The sequence below is a fragment of the Octopus sinensis genome, linkage group LG22, assembly GCF_006345805.1.
Source record: "Octopus sinensis linkage group LG22, ASM634580v1, whole genome shotgun sequence".
Lineage (NCBI taxonomy): Eukaryota > Metazoa > Mollusca > Cephalopoda > Octopoda > Octopodidae > Octopus > Octopus sinensis.
The window spans coordinates 8,541,249-8,568,373 of NC_043018.1; the positions used below are offsets into that span (position 1 = coordinate 8,541,249).

Sequence of the window (27,125 nt, forward strand, 5' to 3'; positions counted from 1 at the left end):
GCTAGCATGGGTTGGACGGTTCAACTGGGGTCTGGGGAGCCCGAAGGCTGCACCAGGCCAGTCAGATCTGGCAGTGTTTCTACAGCTGGATGCCCTTCCTAACGCCAACCACTCCGAGAGTGTAGTGGGTGATTTTATGTGCCACCGACACAGGTGCCAGACGAGGCTGGCGAACGGCCACGCTCGGATGGTGTTTTTATGTGCCACCGACACAGGTGCCAGACGAGGCTGGCAGACGGCCACGCTCGGATGGTGTTTTTATGTGCCACCGACACAGGTGCCAGACGAGGCTGGCAGACGGCCACGCTCGGATGGTGTTTTTATGTGCCACCGACACAGGTGCCAGATGAGGCTGGCGGACGGCCACGATCGGATGGTGTTTGTTACGTCCCCAAAGCACGGAGGCCAGTCTATGCGGTACTGGCTACGGCCACGTTCGGATGATTTTCTTGTGTGCCACCGGCACTGGTACCACAAAGATACAAATTCCATTTATGTTCATCTATTTTGATTTGTTTTGATTTGATTTGATTTTGATTTTCACTTGCCTCAACAGGTCTTCACAAGTGTCACAAGAAGGAAGGTATGCACAGGTGGACTGTCTACGTCGCCGGGTCTTCGGATGGTGTCTTTATGTGCCACCGACACAGGTGCCAGATGTGGCTGGCGAACGGCCACGATCGGATGGTTTTCTTGTGTGCCACCGGTACTGGAACCACAAAGATACAAATTCCATTGATGTTCATCTATTTTGATTTGGTTTGATTTTCACTTGCCTCAACAGGTCTTCACAAGTGTCACGCGTGTCACACACTTGCCTCAACAGGTCTCCACAAGTGTCACACACTTGCCTCTGCCTCAACAGGTCTTCACAAAGTGTCACACACTTGCCTCTGCCTCAACAGGTCTTCACAAGTGTCATAAGAGGGAAGGTATGCACAGGTGGACTGACTACGTCGCCGGGTCTTTGGATGGTGTTTTTATGTGCCACCGACACAGGTGCCAGGTGAGGCTGGCGAACGGCCACGATCAGATGGTGTTTGTTGTGCCCACAGCACGGAGGCCAGTCGATGCGGTGATGCGGTACCAGCTACGGCCACGTTCGGATGGTTTTCTTGTGTGCCACCGGTACTGGAACCACAAAGATACAAATTCCATTGATATTCATCTATTTTGATTTGGTTTGATTTTCACTTGCCTCAACAGGTCTTCACAAGGGTCACACACTTGCCTCAACGGGTCTCCACAAGTGTCACACACTTGCCTCTGCCTCAACAGGTCTTCACAAGTGTCACACACTTGCCTCAACAGGTCTTCACAAGTGTCATAAGAGGGAAGGTATGCACAGGTGGACTGACTACGTCGCCGGGTCTTCGGATGGTGTCTTTATGTGCCACCGGCACAGGTGCCAGATGAGGCTGGCGAACGGCCACGATCGGATGGTGTTTGTTGTGCCCACAGCACGGAGGCCAGTCGATGCGGTACTGGTTACGGCCACGTTTGGGTGGTTTTCTTGTGTGCCACCGGCACTGGTACCACAAAGAATACAATTCCACTGATGTTCATCTATTTTGATTTGTTTTGATTTGATTGGATTTGATTTTCACTTGCCTCAACAGGTCTTCATAAGTGTCACAAGAAGGAAGGTATGCACAGGACTGACTACGTCCCAGGTCGGGGCCACGGGTTATGGCCTGACTAGTCTTGCCGGGTCTTCTCATGCACAGCATACTTCCATAGGTCTCGGTCTCTAGACATTTCCTTAGTGAGACCTAAAGTTCGAAGGTCGTGCTTCACCACCTCGTCCCAGGTTTTCCTGGGTCTACCTCTTCCACAGGTTCCCTCCACTGCTAGGGTGTAGCACTTTTGCACATAAGCGTAGGAGTGGCTGTGTGGTAAGTAGCTTGCTTACCAACCACATAGTTCTGGGTTCAGCCCCGCTGTGTGGCACCTTGGGCAAATGTCTTCTACTATAGCCTTGGGCCGACCAAAGCCTTGTGAGTGGATTTGGTAGACGGAAACTGAAAGAAGCCCGTCGTATATATGTATATCTGTATGTGTGTGTATATGTTTGTGTGTCTGTTTGTCCCCACAACATCACTTGACAACAGATGCTGGTGCATTTACGCCCCCGTAACTTAGCAGTTTGGAAAAAGAGATCGATAGAATAAGTACTAGGCTTACAAAGAATAAGTCCTGGGGTCGATTTGGTCGACTAAAGGTGGTGCTCCAGCATAGCCACAGTCAAATGACTGAAACAAGTAAAAGAGTAAAGAGAATGTATATATATATATATATATATATGCGTGTGTGTGTATGTATACACATATATATATATATATATACATTTCGTTTTTGGATTTGCAATTTTCGTTGCATCTTGCAACCTTTTCAATAGTCTTTTCAACCTTTTGAAAAGGTTGCAAGATGCAACGAAAATTTTAAGACAATAAAAATAAGAAATAAGTGGAAATTTTACCAGTGAGTGTGTTAAATTATAAGGCACAAAAAGAAAATGACTCTCCCCAGACACAACTAAATAATGTACTGATCTGTGATAGAAAATTCAACAAAAAATGTACTCAATCTGGTGAGAGATAAATATTATTTATTTAAAGGTCACAATGCATGTATTAAAGTGCTATTAATAGTTTCATATGTTGAGAAATACTCAAACATGTTCTTCAGGTGCAAACCACATATAACGAACTAAAGAAATTGAATAATAGAAAAAATGCACAAAAACTGAGAAGGCAACATATAGAAAATGCACACAGTAACAATGGAAAACAGAAAATGAAAACAGAAACGAAAATGTCAGAAGTCAAAAAAAGTAAAAAGGTTAAAAAGCTCTCCTCCTTAGACCTTAAATAAGACTGGAAAGATATGAAATCAGTCGGGAATAGGCGGAATTTTCAAATTCTTCAGAATACCCGGCAGGACAAGTGAGACCCGTGGCCTCTACATGGGATGTAGCCAGTCCACTTATGCATACCATTCCTTCTTGGTAGACAAAACTCTACTTGTGAAGACCTGTTGAGGCAAGTGAAAATCGAAATCGATCAACATCAATGGAAATTGCAGCTGTGATACCAGTGCCGGTGGTCCGTAAGAGAACCATCCAAACGTGGCCGATGCGAGCGCCGCCCCGACTGGCCTCGCACCGGTGGCACGTAAAAAGCACCATCTGATCGTGGCCGTTTGCCAGCCTCGTCTGGCACCTGTGCAGGTGACACGTAAAAAGCACCCACTACACTCACAGAGTGGTTGGCATTAGGAAGAGCATCCAGCCGTAGAAACACTACCAGATCAGACTGGGCCTGGTGCAGCCTCCTGGCTTCCCAGAACCCAGTTGAACCATCCAACCCATGATAGCATGGAAAACGGACGCTAAACGAAGATGATGATGATATGCGTACAACCAAGCAGCGTTATTTATTTCCAGTATTGGTAACAAGTGAGGGTTGGCGACAGGAGGAACACCTAACCATTAACAAAATCTTCTTTAACAAATTCCGTCTAATCTCCACGCCAGCGTGGATAAGTGGACTTTAAATGGTGATGTAGCCTTTTTCTAAAGACAATAAAATGTGAGGCAATGTTTCGTTTGTAGTAGCACACGTTTCCGTCGATTGTCAATTTCCTCCGTCGATTTCCGTAAAAAACTTTTATTTTTTTACATATGGCTTTGCGGGAATATTTGAAGTAATGAGAGCGAAAGAGACTAAGAGGAAGCGATTTTATGACGAGGGAATTTCTTTTTGAAGTCCCCGTGTGTGTGTTTGATGGGGTGTGGGAGACAGACAGTATGTTGTGTAAGTGAAGTGCTTCTGTTAGTGTGTGCGAAGAGACAGAGAGAGTAATGTGTGAAAGAGAGAGATAACTGAAATTTTTTACTCGGTGTATATGTATGTGTGTGTATGTATCTATGTATGTGTGTGTGTATGTATGTGTGTATGTATCTATGTATGTATGTATGGCCGATTCAGTGTAATTTTCTACTCGGTGTATATGTATGTCTGTATGTATGTATGTGTGTGTGTATGTATCTGTGTATGTGTATGTATGTATGGCCGATTCAGTGTAATTTTTTACTCGGTTTATGTGTATATGTATGTCTGCATGTATGTGTGTGTGTGTGTATGTATCTATGTATGTGTGTGTGTGTGTAAGTATGTGTGTGTATGTATGTATGTATGTATGTATGGCCGATTCAGTGTTTACATTTTTTACGGAAATCGACGGAAACGTGTGCTACTACAAACGAAACATTGCCAAATGTGATTTGGGTGAAGATTACTCTATTATTTCTTCATGGTCAAGTGACCATGTGGAAGTTTTAACGCATCCATTGACAGAAATCAACAAAAGAGGGGGAGGGGAATGCTATTTAATTTATTGCCAGGGTGAAGCGGGAAGATTTGCCTCCCTTGCTACATGGGTGTTTACTGCCAGCCAAAGGGAAGTTACTCAGTTTTGTTTTGTTGAGAAATTAATTCTATGGAAAAATCCTCCCCGTGATGTAAGGTGGCTGGCCAGTCTCCGTGGCAACGCCTGCGGCTGACCATGCCATTTAATCTGAAGTGTACAACTTTTCAACCCAATTTCTAGTTAACTAAACACTTAAACTTCGTATACTGGTAGAATGTGTCAAAATAAAACATTCTTTTTTTTGGCTTTCTTGAGAAAATTGTAATTTGTAAGTTTAACGTAGTTTAAGTTTTCGAATTTTAACCAATCAATTGCCTCTATTTAACTAAAATCATTTGCTGCGTCTAAAACTGAGACAACATCCTGTCACTAACCCTAAACCTCCCCCATAATCCTAACCCTAAATTTTTTTTTTTCTTAATTGTTATGCTTAAATTAATTGAACAATTAAGAAAAAAAAACCAAAGGCAAAAATTTAGGGTGAGGGTGTTGTCTCAGTTTTAGACGCAGCAAATGATTTTAGCTCAATTAGAGGCGATTCATTGGTAAAAATTCGAAAAATTTAACTACGTTAATCAAACAAATTACAATTTTCTCAAGAAAGCCAAGAGAAAAAAATGTTTTATTTTGACACATTCTACCAGTATACAAAGTTTTAAAGTGTTTAGTTAACTAGAAATTGTGTTGAAAACTGCCGTTCAAAAGGAAAAGATCCTTTCTCCTTTTTCTCTGTTCCCTTGGTGAGGTAATCCTGGTTTTATTTTTTTTTTTTACTTGGTAACTTTACCTTTTTTATAGGTGGAATTCGGTTTTAAGTATCCATAACTTGTATTTTTGGGGGGAATTTTCAAGAAGTTCTAAACAGGAATTCATACAATTTTTTTATTCTTTTGTTTCAGTCACTTGAGTGCGGCCATGCTGGAGCACTGTTGTGAAGTGCTTTTGTCGAACAATTCGACTCCAGGACTTATTTTTGAGCCTAGTACTTATTCTATCGATCTCTTTGCCGAACTGCTAAGTTACAGGAAAATAAACACATGCATAAAGATTACATATAAATATTTTTTTTGTGATTTAAAGGCGATTTAGCTGTTGTTTTTAGCACATCCCACGACTATCTGATATCTTCCTTGTTGCTTTATCATTGACATTGTGAGATTTAAGCAATAAATTTGGACTGTTTGCATTTTTTTAAAGATTCAAAAAAGAGTGGAAAATTTAAGATTTAGTGGGGGCGGGGGCAAGGGACAAAAATTCAAAAAAAGCCTTTTTTTCACAATCATATAAATTCCCATGTGTAGAACACAAATTGGCAAAACAATTCTGAAAATTCCAGAAAATAAGTTACAAAGGATTGTATAGGCTGCTGAAACCAGAATTCCACCCTTTTACATTTGTTGTTCTTATTTTGTTTTTTCCCCAGTAAAAATATGTTGCAAAGAAAAAACTATCAGCATCTTAAAAATTAAAAAAAATTATAAAGATAATTCTATGAACCAACTTCATTAAACAGAAAAAAAAAATTAGCATACAACACTTAGAGACAAAAATCCAGCTATAAATTCTTTTCATTTTTACTGACAGGTTTCAACCACTGGAATTATGGCCTTCCTGGGGCACTGTCTGCAACAGTTTCAATCACTCATTTTGACGTCAATACTAATTTCTTGTATTTAATGGTATAAAAGATACACTACCCCACCACCACAAAAAAACCGTCTAAAAAAATTATTACAAAAATACCCCCTTCCCCTTTCCCATATGTAAAGTTAGGTCTATATATTACATGCTTTCATCTCTTTAGCATTTAAATCAGCTATATCCAGCCAAAATATTCAGCCCCTGTTTTATCTTCAAACTGGTCAGATCCAGCCTCTCACACTTCTACAAAAAAAATAAGGAGTGGCTGTGTGTTAAGTAGCTTGCTTACCAACCACATGGTCCCGGGTTCAGTCCCACTGCGTGGCACCTTGGGCAAGTGTCTTCTACTATAGTCTCGAGCCGACCAAAGCCTTGTGAGTGGATTTGGTAGACGGAAACTTAAAGAAGCCCGTTGTATATGTCGTGTATGTGTGTGTTTATCTCCCCCAACACCGCTTGACAACCGATGCTGGTGTGTTTACATCCCCGTTACTTAGCAGTTCAGCAAAAGAGACCAAATATTTATTCACACTGATTTGAATTAGCCATGCATTACATTGTAGCTCTGAGATTTCAATGATGTAATTCTCTTTTACTCTTTTACTTGTTTCAGTCATTTGACTGCGGCCATGCTGGAGCACCACCTTTAGTCGAGCAAATCGACCCCAGGATTTATTCTTTGTAAGCCTAGTACTTATTCTCTCGGTTTCTTTTGCCGAACTACTAAGTTACAGGAACATTAACACACCAGCATCAGTTGTCAAGCGATGTTGGGGGGACAAACACAGACACATATACATATATATAACAGGCTTCTTTCAGCTTCCCTCTACCAAATCCACTCACAAGGCTTTGGTCGGCCCAAGGCTATAGTAGAAGACACTTGCTCAAGGTGCCACACAGTGGGACTGAACCTGGAACCACATGGTTGGTAAGCAAGCTACTTACCGTACAGCTAGTTTAAAAAATGGTTCCCCAACATCATCCCTGAAACTTACCTCCATTCTGTGGACGTTGACCTTAAAATCTCCTTTTTTGGCCTTGCGGATATTCTCTTCCATGACGCCAATCTGCTCCAGCAAGCATTCGACAATTTCTGTTTTGGCTTCAAGCAAAACAGGAGAGAACTTCTCATTTAGCCATGCCTAGAGGGTTGGAAGACGAAAAGAAGATTATGAAGAACAGGATGATAACGATGAGGATGATGAGGATGATGATGATGACAAACAGTTTGTGGTAGTGATGATGTTAATTAGTAACAATTTTGAGTTGATGGCCAATAAGTGTGTGATCATGATGATGATCATCATCACAATCATGAGGTAGTGAGTTCAATTCTTGAACCATGCTGTATGTTGTGTTCTTGAGCAAGACACTTTATTTTCACTTTGTTCCAGGCGTAGGAGTGGCTGTGTGGTAAGTAGCTTGTTTACCAACCACATGATTCCAGGTTCAGTCCCACTGCGTGGCACCTTGGGTAAGTGTCTTCTACTATAGCCACAGGCCGACCAAAGCCTTGTGAGTGGATTTGGTAGACGGAAACTGAAAGAAGCCCGTCGTATATATGTATATATATATATATGTGTGCGTGTGTGTGTTTGTGTGTCTGTGTTTGTCCCCCTAGCATTGCTTGACAACCGATGCTGGTGTGTTTATGTCCCCGTTACTTAGCGGTTTGGCAAAAGAGACCGATAGAATAAGTACTGGGCTTACAAAAAAAAGAATAAGTCCCGGGGTCGAGTTGCTCGATTAAAGGCGGTGCTCCAGCATGGCCGCAGTCAAATGACTGAAACAAGTAAAAAAGAAAGAAAAAAAAAGTTCACTCAGCTGTAGAAATGAGTTGTGACATCACAGGTGCCAAGCTGTATCTACACCTTTGCCTTTGCCTAGGATAACATCTGTGGCATGAAGAGGGGAGGCTGGTAAGCTGGTATGCTGGCACTCCACAAACAACCTTGCCCGGACTCGTGCCTCAGGGGAGAACTTTCTAGGCACAACCCTACAGTCTTTTATGACCAAAGAGGGTCCTTTAATTTCTACTTTTAATAGCAGAAAGGCGGTGAGCTGGCAGAAACGTTAGCACGCCGAGCGAAATGTTTAGTGGTATTTCGTCTGCCATTAGGTTCTGTGTTCAAATAAACCCAATCTGTTACTTAAACGAGGGACATATTCATACGACACAGAATGTTTTTTTACCTCAATAGACGTCAATATCTTACAAATTATAGAATTTTCTCAATAAAGCCAAGAGAAAAAGTTGTTTTATAAACACATTCTACCAGTATACGAAGTTTAAAATTTTTTAGTTACCTAGAAATTATGTTAAAAACTGCCGTTCAAACGGAAAAGATTCGATATTATTTATTAGAATCCAAGGGTTAGTAGCCCACGCTCTTATCCATTATACTATATGCCTGTGGGCACAAGAGATACCAGCAGAAAAAGTACCAGGTTCAAAAAGAATTCTGGGGTTCATTTGCTCGACTAAAATTCTTCAAGGTCTCAGCATGACTGAAACAAGTAAAAGATATCCTGCCTTATTTAAGACAGTTGTAAGTAAGTTGAGGAAGATTTTGCGGATCTTTTTGATTTGAACAGCAGTTTTTAACATAATTTCTAGGTAACTAAAAAATTTTAAACTTCGTATACTGGTAGAATATGTTTTTAAACATCTTTTTTTTCTTGGCTTCATTGAGAAAATTCTATAATTTGTTGGGGTTTTTTTTTCTTCAATTTCTGCAATTTCAACCAATCAATGACGTCTATTGAGGTAAAAAAAAAAAACATTCTGTGCCGCATGAATATGTCCCTCGTTTAAGAAACACATTGGGTTTATTTACATTTGTGAAGAAAAAAAAGATACCCTTCCCCCCACCCTAACCCTAAAACAGATTGAAATGCAATAGATCGATACTAGGGTCATAATTATGGGTGACAATTACATATGACACCACTAGAAAAAACTGCCGCTCAAACCGAAAAGATCCGATTCTGCTGCTATTTCTAATTGCAGGTCATGCAATTACTTAGAAGTGTCACTAGTGGTCTCATCTATCTGAGTACTGTATTAAGGATACGATATCTGTGAAATTCTCACACACACATATAAATAAACATTATTGACCACATATAGTTAATGTGCTTGCCAGTAGGGTGTGATTCAGCGCACTGGAGGGAACTCCCTCTCTCTCAAACTGCTAAAAAAAGTCTAAAATGAAGGGGTGGCGGTGGTAATTTAGAAATGTCGATTGTGGCCTTTTTTTTTTTTTTTTTTTTTGCAAATTCGTATTCCCCGTAGCCGAAAAGTGGGGTTAGTGTCGGAAAAGATCTTTTCGGTTTGAACGGCAGTTTTTTCTAGCGGCGTCATATGAAATTGTCACCCGTAATTATGACCCTAGTATCGATCTATTGCATTTCAATCTATTTTAGGGTTAGGGGTGGGTGTAAATGTAAATAAACCCAATCTGTTTCTTAAATGAGGGACATATTCATACGGCACAGAATGTTTTCACCTCAATAGACATCATTGATTGGTTGAAATTGCAGAAATTGAAGAAAAAAAACAACAAATATCTTACAAACTATAGAATTTTCTCAATAAAGCCAAGAGAAAAAGATGTTTTATAAACACATTCTACCAGTATACGAAGTTTAAAAGTGTTTAGTTACGTGGAAATTATTTTTAAAAACTGCCGCTCAAACCGAAAAGATCCAATTTTTTTTAAGGGTCGTTTGGGGTGGGGACGGGCAGAAGTCTTTCCTTTTTATGCATTAATTTACATTTCCTCCTTCTCTCCATGCATGATGCAATATTTTGGCTCTCTTTTATTCTTTTGTTTCACTCATTTGATTGCGGCCATGCTGGAGCATCGCCTTGAAGGGTTTTAGTTGAGCATATCGACCTCAGGACATTTCTTTTATCAATCTATTTGGCTGGACCGCCAAGTTATGGGGACGTAAACACACCAACACCGGTTAGCAAACGGTGATGAGGGACAAACACATACACACAAATATATACAGGAGTGGCTGTGTGGTAAGTAGCTTGCTTACGAGCCACATGGTTCCGGGTTCAGTCCCACAGTGTGGTACCTTGGGCAAGTGTCTTTTACTATAGCCTCGGGCCGACCAGAGTCTTGAGTGGATTTGGTAGACGGAAACTGAAAGAAGCCCGTCGTATATATGCGTGTATGTGTGTGTATATATATATGTGTGTGTGTGTATGTGTTTGTCCCCCAACATCGCTTGACAACCGATGCTTGTGTGCTTACGTCCCCGTAACTTAGCGGTTCGGCCAAAGGGCCTAATAGAATAAGTACTAGGCTTGCAAAGAATAAGTCCTGGGGTCGATTTCTTCAACTAAAGGCGGTGCTCCAGCATGGCCGCAGTCAAATGACTGAAACAAGTAAAAGAATAAGAGTAAAGAGTAATATATATATATCCGACGGGCTTCTTTCAGTTTCCGTCTACCAAATTCACTCAAAAGGCTTCGTTCGATTCGAGGCTATAATAGATAGTATATAGGTCCCAGGCAGTGGGACTGAACCTGTAACCAGGTGTTTGGGAAGCAGGTTTCTTACCACACAGCCACGCCTGTGCTATGTTGATAATATTGATATCACTCAGGCTACCAAAGACTATTTCATGTTCCGCACAAATATTTTTTAATTACCTCGGCAGAATCGTCATCTACGCATTCGTAAAAATATCTCTTCATATTTTTCTTAAAAACCATGCGTTACTAACAAAGTTATAAAGAGGCAAAATCGATGATAGAGTTGGGCACTAAACTGTAATTATACCGATAAATAACCAGTTATTAATTATCAAAAACAAACCTCTTCAAGTTTCGAGAGGACTTCATTAGCCGTCATAGGTTCGACATCTTCCTCATCACGACTGAAATCCAAAGAGAGTCCAAGATCGGTCATTGTTTCCTCATAAACCGAAGTGACAAACCCAGATTAATTGAAGTTTGGCGCGCTTTCTCATAGTCACGTGACACAACCACTCGAACACAAAACTTCACACGTCAAATCCTTTCGCCTTCTTTCTTTTTCTTTCTCTCATTTTTTCGCTCTCCTTCCTTCTTCCTTTCTTTCTCTTTGCTTTTTCTTATTTCTTTCGTTCTCTTCCCTTCTTTCATTTTTCTATTCTTTCTGTTTTTCATTCTCTCTCTTTTCTGCTTTCGGATCTTTTCGGTTTGAGCGGCAGATTTTTCTAGCGGTGTCATATGAAATTGTCACCCATAATTATGACCCTAGTATCAATCTATTGCATTTCAATCTGTTTTAGGGTTAGGGTTAGGGGTGGGGGAAGGTATCTGTTTTTCTTCACAAATGTAAATAAACCAAATCTGTTTTTTAAACGAAGGACATATTCCCACGGCACACAATGTGTTTACCTCAATAGACGTCATCTCTCTATATAAACGGCAAAATGTCTGTGTGTGTGTCCTTTATACAAATCCACAATTTTTCACTTATAGGGCTCGCATTTTCTAGGGTCATTCAAAACCGTCCAAGGGTGGTCGTGCACATCTTTACATTTCCCCAGTCACCCCGCAAAGCCAGTAAAAAAGCAACAGAAGTGACTTTTTCGTGAATTTTCTATGTAAAACCCAACCAAAATGCCCGAAACTTGATACGCCAATCGAATGCCAGCTAGCTGTATGTGATTGGTCGGAGATTTGGACAGTACTCGCGTGTATGTGCGCACGCACGCAGCTGTATATGCATGCACTAGCACTATGACCCGGCGTTGCAGTGTCATAGTGCTAGTAAAATATAAAACGATGATTGAAATGTATCTATGTATAAAATGAGGATGAACGTCATTGCCTGAACCCCACTCTCATTATCTGTTAGTTCATCAAATTTTAAAATCTTTTAAATCAATTTTACCTACCATACAAAATAAGGTTTAAGTTCATTATATTCTACCACCGGGGGTAGGGTTTCAAACCTCACCTCTAACCCCTGTGGGTCTATATCGGATTTGAATGGGTTTTTTTTAATATTTCGTATATTAGTTTATCAATCTACATGCATTCAGTATCCATACCTTATACTGAGTACGTCTTATGGAGTTTCTACCTACACCTTTTCTACAGATCGAGCAGGGCCCTCTACCTGAAGGGATTTGTAACTTGTCTACCTTCCTACTAAATCTTTGGTTTTTGCTAGATTGACTCTAAGGCCCTTCAATTCTAGACCTTGCTTCTACACCTGAAACCTCCTCTCCTCTATTTCTGACAGTGACTCAGCTATTAGAGCAAGGTCATCAGCATAGAGGAGCTTCCAGGGTCAGCCTGTTTTGAATTCCTCTGTTATTGCCTGGAGGACTATGATGAATAAGAGGGGGCTGAGGACTGATCCTTCACTATACTCGTTGCCAACCTTCACCTTGCTGACCGCATCCCTGTATATGGCTTGTACAACTCTCACTAACCACTTTTCTAACCCTAGTTTCCGCATTGACCACTAGATAAGAAATCAGGGGACCCTGTCAAAAGCTTTCTCCATGTCAACGAAAGCCAAGTACAGAGGTTTATCTTTGACTAGGTATTTCTCCTGCGCCTGTGTTAACAGAAATTTAGTATCAGTGGTGCTTTTCTTTGGCACAAAGGTAAACTGCATCATGTAAACTAACTCCCACCCTAATTAGTTGGGTTATGACCCTCTCAGTGACCTTCATCATCTGATGCAACAATTTGATACCTCTGTAATTATTTGTATCTAATGCATCACCTCTACCTTTGTAGCAGTTGGCTATGGTGCTGCTACACCCATCATTGGGTATGACTCCTTCATGTATGTATATATCATCATCATCATCATCGTTTAGCGTCCGCTTTCCATGCTAGCATGGGTTGGACGGTTCAACTGGGGTCTTGGAAGCCAGAAGGCTGCACCAGGCCCAGTTTGATCTGGCAATGTTTCTACAGCTGGATGCCCTTCCTAACGCCAACCACTCCATGAGTGTAGTGGGTGCTTTTTACATGCCACCGGCACAGGTGCCAGACGAGTCTGGCTAACGGCCACGATCAGATGGTGCTTTTTATGTGCCACCGGCACGGGGGCCAGGCAAGGCTGGCAACGGCCACAAACGGATGGTGCTTTTTACGTGCCACCGGCACGAGGCCAGTCTGGGCGACGCTGGCAACGGCCACGTTCGGATGGTTCTCTTACGTGCCACCGGCACTGGTAACTCAGCTGCAATTTCCATTGATTGATTTCGATTCTGATTCTGATTCTCACTTACCTCAACAGGTCTTCACAAAAAGAGTTTTATGTCCCAAGAAGGGAAGGTATGCATAAGTGGGCTGGCTACATCCCATGTAGAAGGTCACGGGTTATGGTCTCACTTGTCCTGCCGGGTCTTCTCACGCACAGCATACTTCCAGAGGTCTCGGTCCTTAGTCATTTCCTCATTGAGACCTAAAGTTCGAAGGTCGTGCTTCACCACCCCGTCCCAGGTTATATATATACTAGCTTAAGGTGATCCGCTCTACGCGCGGGTAAGAGTGTGGTTGTTATTTTCTGTTGCATCTTTTCGGCACGTAAAAAGCACCATCCGAACGTGGTCGATGGCAGCATCGCCTTGACTAGCTTCTGTGCCGGTGGCACGTAAAAAGCACCAACCGATCATGGCCGTTGCCAGTGCACCCCCCCCCCCGTGGCACAAAAAAAGCACCCACTACAATCACGGAGTGGTTGGCATTAGGAAGGGCATCCAGCTGTAGAAACACTACCAGATCAGACTGGAGCCTGGTGCAGCCTCCTGGCTTCCCAGACCCTGGTCAAACTGTCCAACCTGTGCTAGCACGGAAAACGGACGTTAAATGATGATGATGATTCTCTCTCTTTGTTTCTCTCTCACTTTCCCACTCTCTTACTTTTCTTTTCTCTCGGAGTCTCCCTCGCTTTCTCTTACTCTCTATTTTTATCTATCTCTCTCTCTCCCATTTATAAACAACAAAAGATCTTGAGTAAGTTGAGAAATAAAATATTTTGAAAGATCAATCATAAATATCAGGCAGTGACAACGGAAAGGTCTGCTTCAAGGCAGAAAGAAAAACAGTAACATTTAAAGGGGACAGACGAACTTGCGAGCTGAATAAAAATAAAAAAATATTGGAAACCAAAGTTTGAAGGGATAGAATCTGAGGATAGTAGAGTCACCATGGCTGGCATTTCTTAACGACGGACAGCAATGTATTGACAGTTTAACGACTGGCGTAAAATTTTGAACTTGATGTAAAAGAAAATTCCTAAACACCAAGTTTTGAAGTGATTCTTTCTCACGACAGTAGACTCACCATGGCAAGCATTCAAAACTTCTTCATCATGGACGGCAACACATTGACGATTAAAAGGCTGGCGCAAATTTTTTAGCTTGATGTAACAGAGAATTCCTAAACACCCGCTCCTTTAAATTTTAATCCCCTTCCAGCCCCATTTAAACCCCTTTTCACATTTTGGTTAATATAACCCAATTTCATTTGGGTCTACTGGGGCCACATTTTATAAGATGAGGAATTTTGTCCTAGAGGTCATGCCTTTCATTTGAGGAAAAAAATAGTTGTCATGCAAACTCGCCAGCACTTTTAACATAGGTGTGCATATTTTCAGCTCAACTGACCACATAATGCACACATTATATATATATATATATATGTATATATGTGTGTGTGTGTGTGTGTGTGCGCACATTATATATACAAATGTATACAAATTATATATATATATATGTATAAATTAAATTAGGGATAAAACCACTAATAGGCAAATCAAACAGTGAAAAACATAAACCAAAATATAAAAATAAAATATAATATACAAAATATATAAAATATAAAATTGAAAATTTTAAATTATTTAAATTTAAAATAAAAATTATTAATTTATATTTATAATTTTTATAAAAATATATATAACTATCAAAAAGTATTAAAAAGTTTAATATACATAAATACAGATATATACACTTTGTATATATACATTATATATACATATTTATATATGTAACACACGCACACACACACACATATATAAATTAACCCAATAAATATCTGATTCATAATATTTGTTCTCATGATTGTGTGGTGGGAGTAGAGTGAATGAGGGAGGAAGACAGATACATAAAAGAATGCCTATTTACAAATGTACCTATGTATGTATACTTTGTGGGTATTGGGGTATCTCTACCTTCTACGTTTATTTCCTATTTAGTATGGGTATGTTTCATTTTGACATATTCTTGTATTTGTCATAGTGACAAGTTCTTCAGGTACTTGGATAAGATGTGGGTGTCATTTAGGCCCAGTGTGCCTCCAGGTTGGTTTTTGCCATGTTGATAGAGTATGGAGGACTGTTTCTTGTTATCCTATTCCCTCCAGTGTTAATTTATCCTCTCTGCTATGCTCCTAGATGTTTCACCAATGTATGTCATGATTCTGTCCTTACAAGCACCTTCTATGTATCTTATGTTGTAAACTACATTTCTAGTTTTACAGTTAATCCAAGGGTTAATCTTACATACTACGTTATTCTCATTGATGCATGTGGGGTTCTCAAAGGAGTTTGTCCTACGAAACTGTCATCTAATGGAACTTCCTAGTTCCTCAATCGTTTTAATGTTGGGTTTGGTCTCCCTCAGAACCTTCTTAAATCTATGGGCTATTTCCCCATGGGGTGTGGCCTCTACAAACATCACTCCTTGACATTTGTCAGCCTTGTACCATGTGAACATTAAGATCAATGTGAAACCAGACAGCTGGTATTTTGATTAACATACAACACCAACTATCAACACATATTGATTGTAATGATGGAATGAACAGATGTGCTTCAAGACAAAACAGCTGGGATTGGCAGCGCATCTGAGCACTGTATATAAAATCTCTTCTGTCTGTCTGTGTGTGGGTGTGTCTTCTAGGATCTCGGGCATCCTTCACCTGATTGCGCTCAAATTTGATATGTAGATATCGACGGTATCAGGGCGTGTATAAGTCTTGAAAAAATTACAAAAATCGATTCCAAGTGAGAATGCGATCGATAAAGCCGTTTTTGTCCTGCTTTTCTTCCGTCAACCTGTACATAACTGCACCTTCCATTTTTTGTTGTTTTTGTACTGCTTAAAAGCACGTTTCTTTCCTGCCAAGCTTACTGTTTAAACCATGTTTGTGTTCTCCCAGTCAACAGCCTTATCATTACTGGTACTTTAAACTCTTCGGTTGCATATTTGTGTGAATAAAATCGTTTTTCTTTGAAACAGAAAAAAAGTCTATCTTTATTTCTTCTTTTGCTGGTGTCTCAAATTTAGGTTAAATCAGTGTTTCTCAAAGGGGAGGCCTATGGGATGGTCGGACAAGTAGTTTTGAGAAAATTTGGTTTAAATGTTTGACATCTCAGCACCGTCCATTGGATGGGGGGGGCGTTTTGCTCGTTACTTATATAATTACATATGTGTGTGCGTGTGTTAGGATTTATTCTTAAATTCTTTAACCCACTATATAGCATTTAGCTGCTTTAAACCACTATTAACTCTCCATGCATCCTTCAAAAATGATAACCTAAACCCTACAAGCTCATAAAAATCCTGAATAAGTTCTACCCCACCATATAGTTAGAATATGACTTTTTTTTCTTAGCATTTGACCATATAGGTGTAGGAGTGGCTGTGTGGTAAGTAGCTTGCTCACCAACCACATGGTTCCAGGTTCAGTCCCACTGCGTGGCATCTTGGGCAAGTGTCTTCTACTATAGCCCCGGGCCGACCAATGCCTTGTAAGTGGATTTGGTAGACGGAAACTGAAAGAAGCCTGTCGCATATATGTATATATATATATATATATATATATATAATATTAATTAGAGACAAAACCACTATTTTGCAAAACAAACAAGGAAAGACTTAATCAATACATAAGATTTTAATAAAAAGTCAAAAAAAACCGCCACTACAATTGTTTCTTGTCCTGATCGACAATCTTCAGGTGGACTTCCAATTTTCAAGTCAGTTTCAAATTATGAAACTGACTTGAAAATTGGAAGTCCACCTGAAGATTGTCGATCAGGACAAGAAACAATTGTAGTGGCGGTTTTTTTGACTTTTTATTAAAATCTTATGTATTGATTAAGTCTTTCCTTGTTTGTTTTGCAAAATAGTGGTTTTGTCTCTAATTAATATTATATAATATTTTACTATAAAATTGGATTTAATCCTAAATCTGATTTTTTTCCCTGTAAATTTGGATTTATTCCCTAATATTTATTATTATATATATATATATATATATATATGTATGTGTGTGTATATGTTTGTGTGTCTGTGTTTGTCCTCCTAGCATTGCTTGACAACCGATGGTGGTGTGTTTACGTCCCCGTCACTTAGCGGTTCGGCAAAAGAGACCGATAGAATAAGTACTGGGCTTACAAAGAATAAGTCCCGGGGTCGATTTGCTCAACTAAAGGCGGTGCTCCAGCATGGCCGCAGTCAAATGACTGAAACAAGTAAAAGAGTATATGCTTGGAATTTCTAATTAACTATGGAATAGCACAGAAACATATGTAGATTTTGCAGCAAGCAAAAATGCTAGTTCTAAAATCTCTTTAAAGAGATCAATGCAGTAGTTGTACTGACAATAGTTGTACTGACAAGCATGAAGTGGATTCGATCCACCACAGCCAAATTTAAATTGACACAGCAACAGAACTTTTCCCACGGTGGAACAATGGTTCTTCTCTGACAGCAGTTTTACATTTTCCAGATGCCTTTAGCTAGGCCGAAATAATGTCTTCACCATTTGACTCTTTCTAACCTCTTCTACTTCACCAAAAGCTAGAATAGAGATAACAAGACCACCAACTAAATCTATTGTTCTCAATGATATGTCTATCCTTCTGGATAATTATAAAAGCAAGCACACCCCAAACAAAAAGCAGTTAGTCACAGTCGGTGACGACTCAATGAGTCCAATCACATGGTGATGACTCAATGAAGTCTGGCTGACCAGCTAGAACCTTGGTCAGAGGAGGAAATGAAGTTTACTGTCAGCAACTGTGAGACAACACCCCACAATTCTCTCTAGCTCTAATTCTCTTCTCTTACAACATCATTCTGTCTCTCTCTGTATTTACTACTAAACAGTGAAGAGGACACAAACACAAACTTTACTTCGCATGCTTTTGGATGTATCAAAACCTGCCTGTTGAGGCAAGGTATTTGTAATATAACGGTAAATAAATACTTTCTTAAAACTTCATGCATTGTCCATCTTTCACATCTTACAACTTGCCTTCATAACAACAAAATCTTAACTGTTACATATTCATAGCCACTTTAACATGGCTGTCCGTTCAAGCAGTTGAGTTCACTCAAATGGACAGCCATGTTAAAGTTGCTATGAATATTACTTATATTACTCTTTTACTCTCTTTTACTTGTTTCAGTCATTTGACTGCGGCCATGCTGGACCACCGCCTTTAGTCGAGGAAATCGACCCCGGAACTTATTCTTTGTAAGCCCAGTACTTATTCTATCGGTCTCTTTTGCCGAACCGCTAGGTGACGGGGACGTAAACACACCAGCATCGGTTGTCAGGCGATGTTAGGGGGACAAACACAGACACACAAATACACACATACATATATATATATATACATATATATACGACAGGCTTCTTTCAGTTTCCGTCTACCAAATCCACTCACAAGGCATTGGTCGGCCCAGGGCTATAGCAGAAGACACTTGCCCAAGATGCCACGCAGTGGGACTGAACCCGGAACCATGTAGGTTTTTTTAAAATTCTTTTTAAGCTTTTTTTATTTGTATTGTAATGGTTTGAAGAGAAATTTCTCAACACTTTTTAACATAGAAATAAATCTTTCATACATCCATTTCTCTCCATTTTCTTTCCTTCAATATCAATAATATATATAATTACAATAATCCCTAACATACACAAGTGACTTTAGCATTATATGATAGAGATTAACCAGTAGAATTTCTTGGATTACATAATCCCTAATGAGATTATAACTCCCTTGAATTGACTGTATATATATATATATATATACACACACACTCACAGACATGCAGGAAGTAAATAGACACCTTTAATTTTTAAAATTTCTGATCTAAGTGTCTTAATATGCTTTCAGTGGTGTAGAATTTACAATGTAATTATTCTTTTTCATTCCAGGTGCCATTATATTAAACATTTGTGAAGAGTAACCATACCACGCACAAAAAATTCAGCACAACTATTAGATTTTCAGAGAGGTCGTATTTTGGGGCTGTCTGAGGCTGGTCTTAGCTAGCAAAAAATTGCCAAAGATCTTCAAATTCCTCTTGCTACTGTTAATAGAATTATAGTGAAATTCAAAAGCCAAGGAAAAAAATCAACAGATTCTTGTCCCAGGCGAACCTGAGCCCTCGAAAAAGAAGCTTCGCTGTTTGAAAAGAATTGTGGAAAACGAATTCCGTTTGAAGGCTTCTGACAGTGCAGTACAGCTAGAAGTTAGTCCAAGAACGTGTGTTACATATCTGCATAAGCTTGGGTATTATGGACGAATAGCTAGAAGAAAACCTCTCCTTCAACCAATTAATATCAAATACAAGATTTTGAAACTTAAAGGTGTCTATTTACTTCCTGAATGTCTTTGTATATATACACACACAATCAAAAAGGCATATGCATCAGCGGTTGTAAATAAGTGATTGGAACCTTTCCAATCAATTATTTTCTTAGCAATCAATTAATTTTAATTTGGACACAGGCCAATCAGTTATCTCTATATATATAAACCGCAAAATGTCTGTGTGTGTGTGTATCCTTTATACAAATCCACAATTTTTCAGTTAGAGGGCTCGCACTTTCTATGATCATTTAAAACTATTCAAGGGTGGTCGTGCACATCTTTACATTTCCCCAGTTGCCCCGCAAAGCCATTAAAAAAGCAACAGAAGCGACTTTTTTGTGAATTTTCTATCCAAAACCCAATCAAAATGCCCGAAACTTGATACACCAATTGAATGCCAGCTAGCTGTATGTGATTGATCAGAGATTTGGACAGTACTCGCGTGTATGTGTGCACACACGCAGCTGTATATTCATACACTAGCACTATGACCCGGGGTTGCCGGGTCATGGTGCTAGTTGCAATTAATTGTCACTTATTTATCCGAACGTAAAAGCATCATATATGTTGGAGTGTTAGCTTCGATTTAGATAAGAGCCAAAATGAAAGGAAAAGAAAAGGCATGTCTTATAGTTTCAAAAAACTTTATTCTCAGAAAATGTTCAAAATTCAATTTTATTGATTTAGAATAGGGAACAAACGACATGTATACTCTACATTGTACAGTAGTTGAAAAAAAAAATATGTTGAAGGTCTTTAATTGAAAGAATTTCTCAAACAAGTAGCACAATGAAAATGTTCTAATATAGCAAAAGATCATGAACTATTGCAGGTTTCTGAAACTAGGTCTTCATCTTAGAAAGCATGATTGACTTTTAGAAATAATTGCCTTTCTAAATTCATTGGTGTTAAGTATTGCTGAAAATCATTAAAGGCGCAACCTGCTTAGCTGAAGAAATGATCCAAGATGTTGGACGTTGGTAACAAAAATTATCAGATCAGATGTTGCTGGGGTGAAAGTTTATCTTTTTTGTGTTTTTTCATACGAACTGAAGCAAAATCATTATCTTCTACAGACATAACACCTACTCTATAAATTCCACAGAATCAGAAGCAGTGAATGATGTTTCACTTACCATTGGTGAAAATGCCAGCAAAACACTACAATAGTCATTTTGATAATTGCATGAATAAGATTCAAGAAGTCCTATGAAATGTGTCAAACCCCTAGTCCAATTGTTGATAACCAACGCAAATTTACTTAGAAGTTCATCAAATAGGCGTAGGAGTGGCCGTGTGATAAGTGGCTTGCTTACCAACCACATGGTTCCAGGTTCAGTCCCACTATGTGGCACCTTGGGCAAGTGTTTTCTGCTATAGCCTCAGGCCAACCAAAGACTTGTGAGTGGATTTGGTAGACAGAAACTGAAAGAAGCCCGTCGTATATATATATATATAGGGAGAGTTTACGAAAAAACAAAAGACGAAGACAGGTGGTGTACAAAACAAACAAATGTATTAGTATAACGCTCAGAAATAGAAAAAGTCTTTTATGTTTCGAGCCTATGCTCTTCTACAGAAAGGGACACAGAAAAAACAAGGAGAAACATATGTGTGTGTATCTGTGTTTGTCCCACCCCACCCCACCCCAACATCGCTTGACAACTGATGCTGGTATGTTTACATCCCCGTTACTTAGCGGTTAAGCAAAAAGAGACCGATAGAATAAGTAATAGGCTTACAAAGAATAACCCCTGGGGTCGATTTGCTCAACTAAAGGTGGTGCTCCAGCATGGCCACTGTCAAATGACTGAAACGAGTAAAAGAGTAAATATTTTCTTTTCCACCTCCTGAGTAAGTTTCACCATGTAGTTCTTTAGGGTCGCATTTGTCACACTTCCCAAGTTTGTCTACTTACAAATCAGCGGGTCCTCAGTAAAGGAAAAGGGGTTTTAAACCAACACACACCCACTCAATCCAACCATAAACATTTGAGGTCGAGCAACTGACCAAACAACTTCTTGGGCAAAGAAAACTCAATAAAGATGGTTGTCCAGTTGCTTGCGTAGTAGAATACTCTGGGTGATGGCTTTTTATATGATTCATAAGATTTGTCCATCCAGTTCCTTTTTTCTGCGTCAACTTTTTTCCACACTTGCATTTCCATACATGTTCATTTTACTCTTTACTTGTTTCAGTCAGTTGACTGCGGCCATGCTGGAGCACCGCCTTTAGTCAAGCAACTCGATCCCGGGACTTATTCTTTGTAAGCCCAGTACTTATTCTATCGGTCTCTTTTGCCGAACCGCTAAGTGACAGGGACGTAAACACACCAGCATCAGTTGTCAAGCAATGCTAGGGGGACAAACACAGACACACAAATACACACACACATACATACATATATATATATATGTATACATATATACGACAGGCTTCTTTTAGTTTCCGTCTACCAAATCCACTCACAAGGCTTAGGTTGGCCCGGGGCTATAGCAGAAGACACTCTCCCAAGATGCCACGCAGTGGGACTGAACCCGGAACTATGTGGTTGGTAGGCAAGCTACTTACCACACAGCCACTCACTGTCTGTTTGGTTAAAATATTTTCTTATGATTTGCTCGTTTTCACGCGGCATGGGTTAGTTTAAAATAGAAAATATTTCGCCACTCCACAGATGAAAGTCCGACTGAGATAATAAATTAGAGCGGAATTCAAGATATTGGGTTGTCTGGAAAGTTCGTGCCGATTTATAGTAGCTCACCTTTCGACTTATTTTTGAGGCAATGTTGTGATCTTGGTCACTTATGCATCATGGAAACTGGGTAACCAGTCTTATGAGTCTGGCCAGAAACATGTTGAACTACGTAAAGCATCAGAGGAAAAAAACCTTGCAATAAATACATTGAAAGCAAAAATTTTTTCATGAGCTCTTAAAATATTGGGTTGTCTGGAAAGTTTGTGCTGATTTATAGTAGCTTACATTTCGACTAATTTTAGAACATGATTGAGTCCATAAAATAGGATTTGACTACACCTCCATTTAGAGCACAGTTTAAGCTATCTTTTCATGGAAGAAAGTTTATGTTGCTATAACCTATGTTAATTCTGTAACCCTTTAAAATAGATGATAAGAAAGTTCATTTTCGGCACTTGATGCTTTTCTTTTTCCGTAAAGGGAAAAATGCCTCACAAGCAACCAAAGAAATATGCGCAGTTTACGGTGATTTTTCTTTATCCGAAAGAACAGTACGGAAGTGGTTCACAAGGTTCCGAGCTGGAGATTGCAGCCTTATTGATAAAGAGCGATCAGGCAGACCAACCACTACAGATGAATAACCTACATTGCACAACCTATCAAAATCCATCGTTCATGAGCACCTGGTAAAACTTGGGTAATGGCAAGTATTTATTGACCTTTTCTTTCCTTTAAAAATTGGCATGAACTTTCCGGACAACCCAATACAACGGTGTTACAGGTGAAGTTATGTTTTAATGACTTACAGACTGAATGTATGAATCATTCTTGGCAGTCAGAAGCAAGAACCACTCTACAGTGATTATTTGATAACATACACAATAACCAAGTCCCAAACACCTCAGAATGTGTGAATCATTCTCGGCAGTTCTAACCAAGCATCAATGCTTGACAGCAGTTGTTTGACAACATACACAATAGCCAATTCCCAAGCATGACAGAATGTGCAAATCATTCTCAGTAGTCAGAACAAAGCGTCAACACAATATCTCAAAGAACAGAAAGCTGTATTTGCCAATTGAACGTGAAATGAAATATGAGCCATTGGGACAACTTTCGCAGACAATGTTGCAATTAACTGCAATTAATTGATATGATAGTAATCAATTATTTAACTGGCTGTATGACTCTAATCAATTAATTGGACCAATATATTGCAATTAATTTTTTATCAATTTATTTTGTTACAACCCTTGATATGTATATCAAAATGGAGCTAGCTACAGTTGCCCTTGAATTTATAGCATAAAAATAAAACCTTAGTCATAAAATAAAGAGAGTGCAACCCGTGAAAAAAAGATTACACTTAGGTTAATGGGGAGGGCTGTGCACTCCTGGACATAAACACGCAGTGTGTGTGTGCACAGTCAATCCCACTCACTAAGCAACAGCAGCCATAATCCGAAAAGAACAAGTCAACATCATCGGTCACCACTGAGCCGCAGGTTTTATGTCGGAGTCATCCCAGTTACCTGAGTTATCTTCTCCTAGAAGGATGCCCTAACAAAGGCTAGGGGTCCTTCAATCCCAATGGTTTTACCGCGCGATCAGGTATTCAGTCCGATTATTTCTATGTCCCCGCGCATGATACAGCCTTAAGCTGGATAAGATTGATATAAGGAGAAAAAAAAAGAAACATACGATAAATACATATATATATATAAACATGGGATCTTTTCGGTTTAAACGGCAGTTTTTTCTAGCGGTGTCATATGAAATTGTCACCCATAATTATGACCCTAGTATCGATCTATTGCATTTCAATCTATTTTAGGGTTAGGGTTAAAGTTAAGGTTAGTTAGGGTTAGGGTTAGGGGATCTTTTCGGTTTGAACGGCAGTTTTTTAAGATAATTTCCACGTTACTAAACACTTTTAAATTTCGTATACTGGTAGAAAGTGTTTATAAAACATCTTTTTCTCTTGGCTTTATTGAGAAAATACTATGGTTTGTAAGATATTTGTTGTTGTTTTTTTTCAATTTCTGCAATTTTAATCAATCAATGACGTCTATTGGGGTGAAAAACATTCTGTGCCGTATGAATATGTCCCTCGTTTAAGAAACAGATCGGGTTTATTTACATTTCTGAAGAAAAAAAGATACCATTCCCCCCACCCCTAACCCTAACTAACCCTAAAACAGATTGAAATGCAATAGATCGATACTAGGGTCATAATTATGGGTGACAATTTCATATGACGCCGCCAGGAAAAACTGCCTTTCAAACCGAAAAGATCCTATAAAAATATACAATATATAAAAATTAGTGAGAAAAAGGCAGATATACAGTAAATATATAATTACACATTTATTGGATGGCCGTTGGCTCTCAAGAGTTCTTCCGCCCTTTGACGGGTTTTGTTTTTCCTCCCGCAGGGTGTCCAATAAACACCCTCCTTACCAAGCAAGCTTGGTGGGGTCGCCGGTTTAGTCGCCGACGGCCCGACCATGCAACAGGTTGTACTGGGTTGCATGATTCCAGTAGCACTCAAAAGTTACTTGACATATATACATACATACGTACATACATACATACATACACACATACATACACACACACATACATACGTACATACACACATACATACGTACATACATACATACGTACATACATACATACGTACATACATGCATATGTACATACATACATGCATATGTACATACATACATACGCACATACATACATAAATACGTACATACGTACATACACACATAGGCACACACACGCATGCGCACAAACAAGAAGGAACGCAGTGTAAATAATGGACTGAGTCAAGTCTATTGAAAAGGTTGCAAGATACAACGAAAATTTTAGGACAATAAAAATAAGAAATAAGTGGAAATTTTACTGGTGAGTGTGTTAAATTATAAGGCACAAAAAGAAAATGACTCTCCCCGGACACAACAGAATAATAAAAAAAGGTACAAGCATTTAAATGAATGTAATTTTAGCCAATCAAAAAGCCTCCTTGCCGATGTTGTCATGTTGTCATGGAGACCAGCTTACACAACGAAGTCGAAAACTTTCATTATCCTCTCTGCTAGAAGCACAAGGAACTAAAATTTGGGGAGGAAGGGGTTAGTCCATTATATCGACCTAGTGCTCAATTGGTACTTAATTTATATTTTAAAAAGCTTTAATAATAAAATGTAAGAAGCGAAACAGGAAAAAAATGAATGTAATAGGCGCAGGAGTGGCTGTGTGGTAAGTAGCTTGCTAACCAACCACATGGTTCCGGGTTCAGTCCCACTGCGTGGCATCTTGGGCAAGTGTCTTCTGCTATAGCCCCGGGCTGACCAATGCCTTGTGAGTGGATTTGGTAGACGGAAACTGAAAGAAGCCTGTCGTATATATGTATATAAGTGTGTGTGTGTGTATGTTTGTGTGTCTGTGTTTGTCCCCCTAGCATTGCTTGACAACTGATGCTGGTGTGTTTACGTCCACGTCACCTAGCGGTTCGGCAAAAGAGACCGATAGAATAAGTACTGGGCTTACAAAGAATAAGTCCCGGGGTCGATTTGCTCGACTAAAAGGCGGTGCTCCAGCATGGCCGCAGTCGAATGACTGAAACAAGTAAAAGAGAAAGAGAATCTCTCTAAAATATTTTTATAAATGTTAAAGATTTAAAAGAAAAATCAAAAGTTATGAAAAGACGTTGGCTCAGTTGTAGTTATTTTAACTCAGCTGAGTGATTGCTGCAATAATTTCCGTAAATTACACAACTTGTAAATGTTGCTATAAGGTACCTAAACACCAATCACAACTTCCTGTCATATCTCTGTTCAGTGTATGGTGGGAGAGTCGTTAAAAATACCAGTCAAGCGTTAAGTAATTACTTAGTAGTAGTGGTAGGGGCAACAGCACCCGTTGAGAACATTTGCAGCTGTAACAAAAGGCAGCAGTAGGTCAAATGTCTGTTTCTATTTCTTTTATGGTCTGAATAATCGCTCACGATTTTCAATTACTGTTATAGATATACTGGGAATATAAACCTAGTTTTTGTGTGCAAGCAACAACAAAGATGGTATCGAAGTTAACTATATCTGTTTGGTGGCCGTCATCGATATTATTCCTGGTTCTTTTACTATCTTCAACAAGTTTATCCTGGGACGTTACGGCATTTCGGACAGGCATCTCTAGCGGTCCGTACAAACCCGATTGGCAATCTCTTGACACACGTCCCACACCAAAATGGTACGACGAGGCCAAAATCGGCATCTTCCTACATTGGGGCGTGTTTTCTGTACCCAGCTTTCACTCTGCTTGGTTTTGGTGGTATTTTGCAGAGAAACGGAACCCGGTCTATGTGAAATTTATGAAGGACAATTATAGGCCAGACTTCACCTACCAGGATTTTGCTCCGATGTTCACCACAGAGTTCTTCGACCCAAACCAGTGGGCAGAAATATTTACCAAATCCGGTGCCAGGTTGTTGTTTATTTTTGTTTTATTTTTCGTTTCTCTTGTTAAATGTTGTTGTTGTTTCCCTGATCCAACACGAGTATGACATTTGTCCCAGTGATGGCCTCATTTTTTCAAATATCAGGAAGTACGTTGTGGGGATCTTTTCGGTTTGAACGGCAGTTTGACATAATTTTTAGGTAACTAAACACGAAACATCGCCATATATATATATATATATATATATA

At 39.5% G+C, this 27,125-nt stretch overlaps 1 protein-coding gene and 1 pseudogene across 1 annotated transcript in view; one reads left to right on the plus strand and one right to left on the minus strand.

Moving 5' to 3' along the window:
- The window catches only part of LOC115223077 (DNA replication complex GINS protein SLD5), a 56,079-nt gene extending 44,952 nt beyond the window's left edge, over window positions 1-11,127 (minus strand). The window contains exons 1-2 of the mRNA XM_029793491.2: window positions 10,911-11,127; window positions 7,071-7,217 (exon numbers count right to left, since the gene is read on the minus strand). Coding sequence (XP_029649351.1) covers window positions 7,071-7,217; window positions 10,911-11,003 — 240 coding nt within the window. The 5' untranslated portion in view covers window positions 11,004-11,127. The remainder of the gene's footprint in view (window positions 1-7,070; window positions 7,218-10,910) is intronic.
- Window positions 1-27,125, plus strand: part of LOC115223078 — a 42,576-nt pseudogene that overhangs the window by 4,314 nt on the left and 11,137 nt on the right.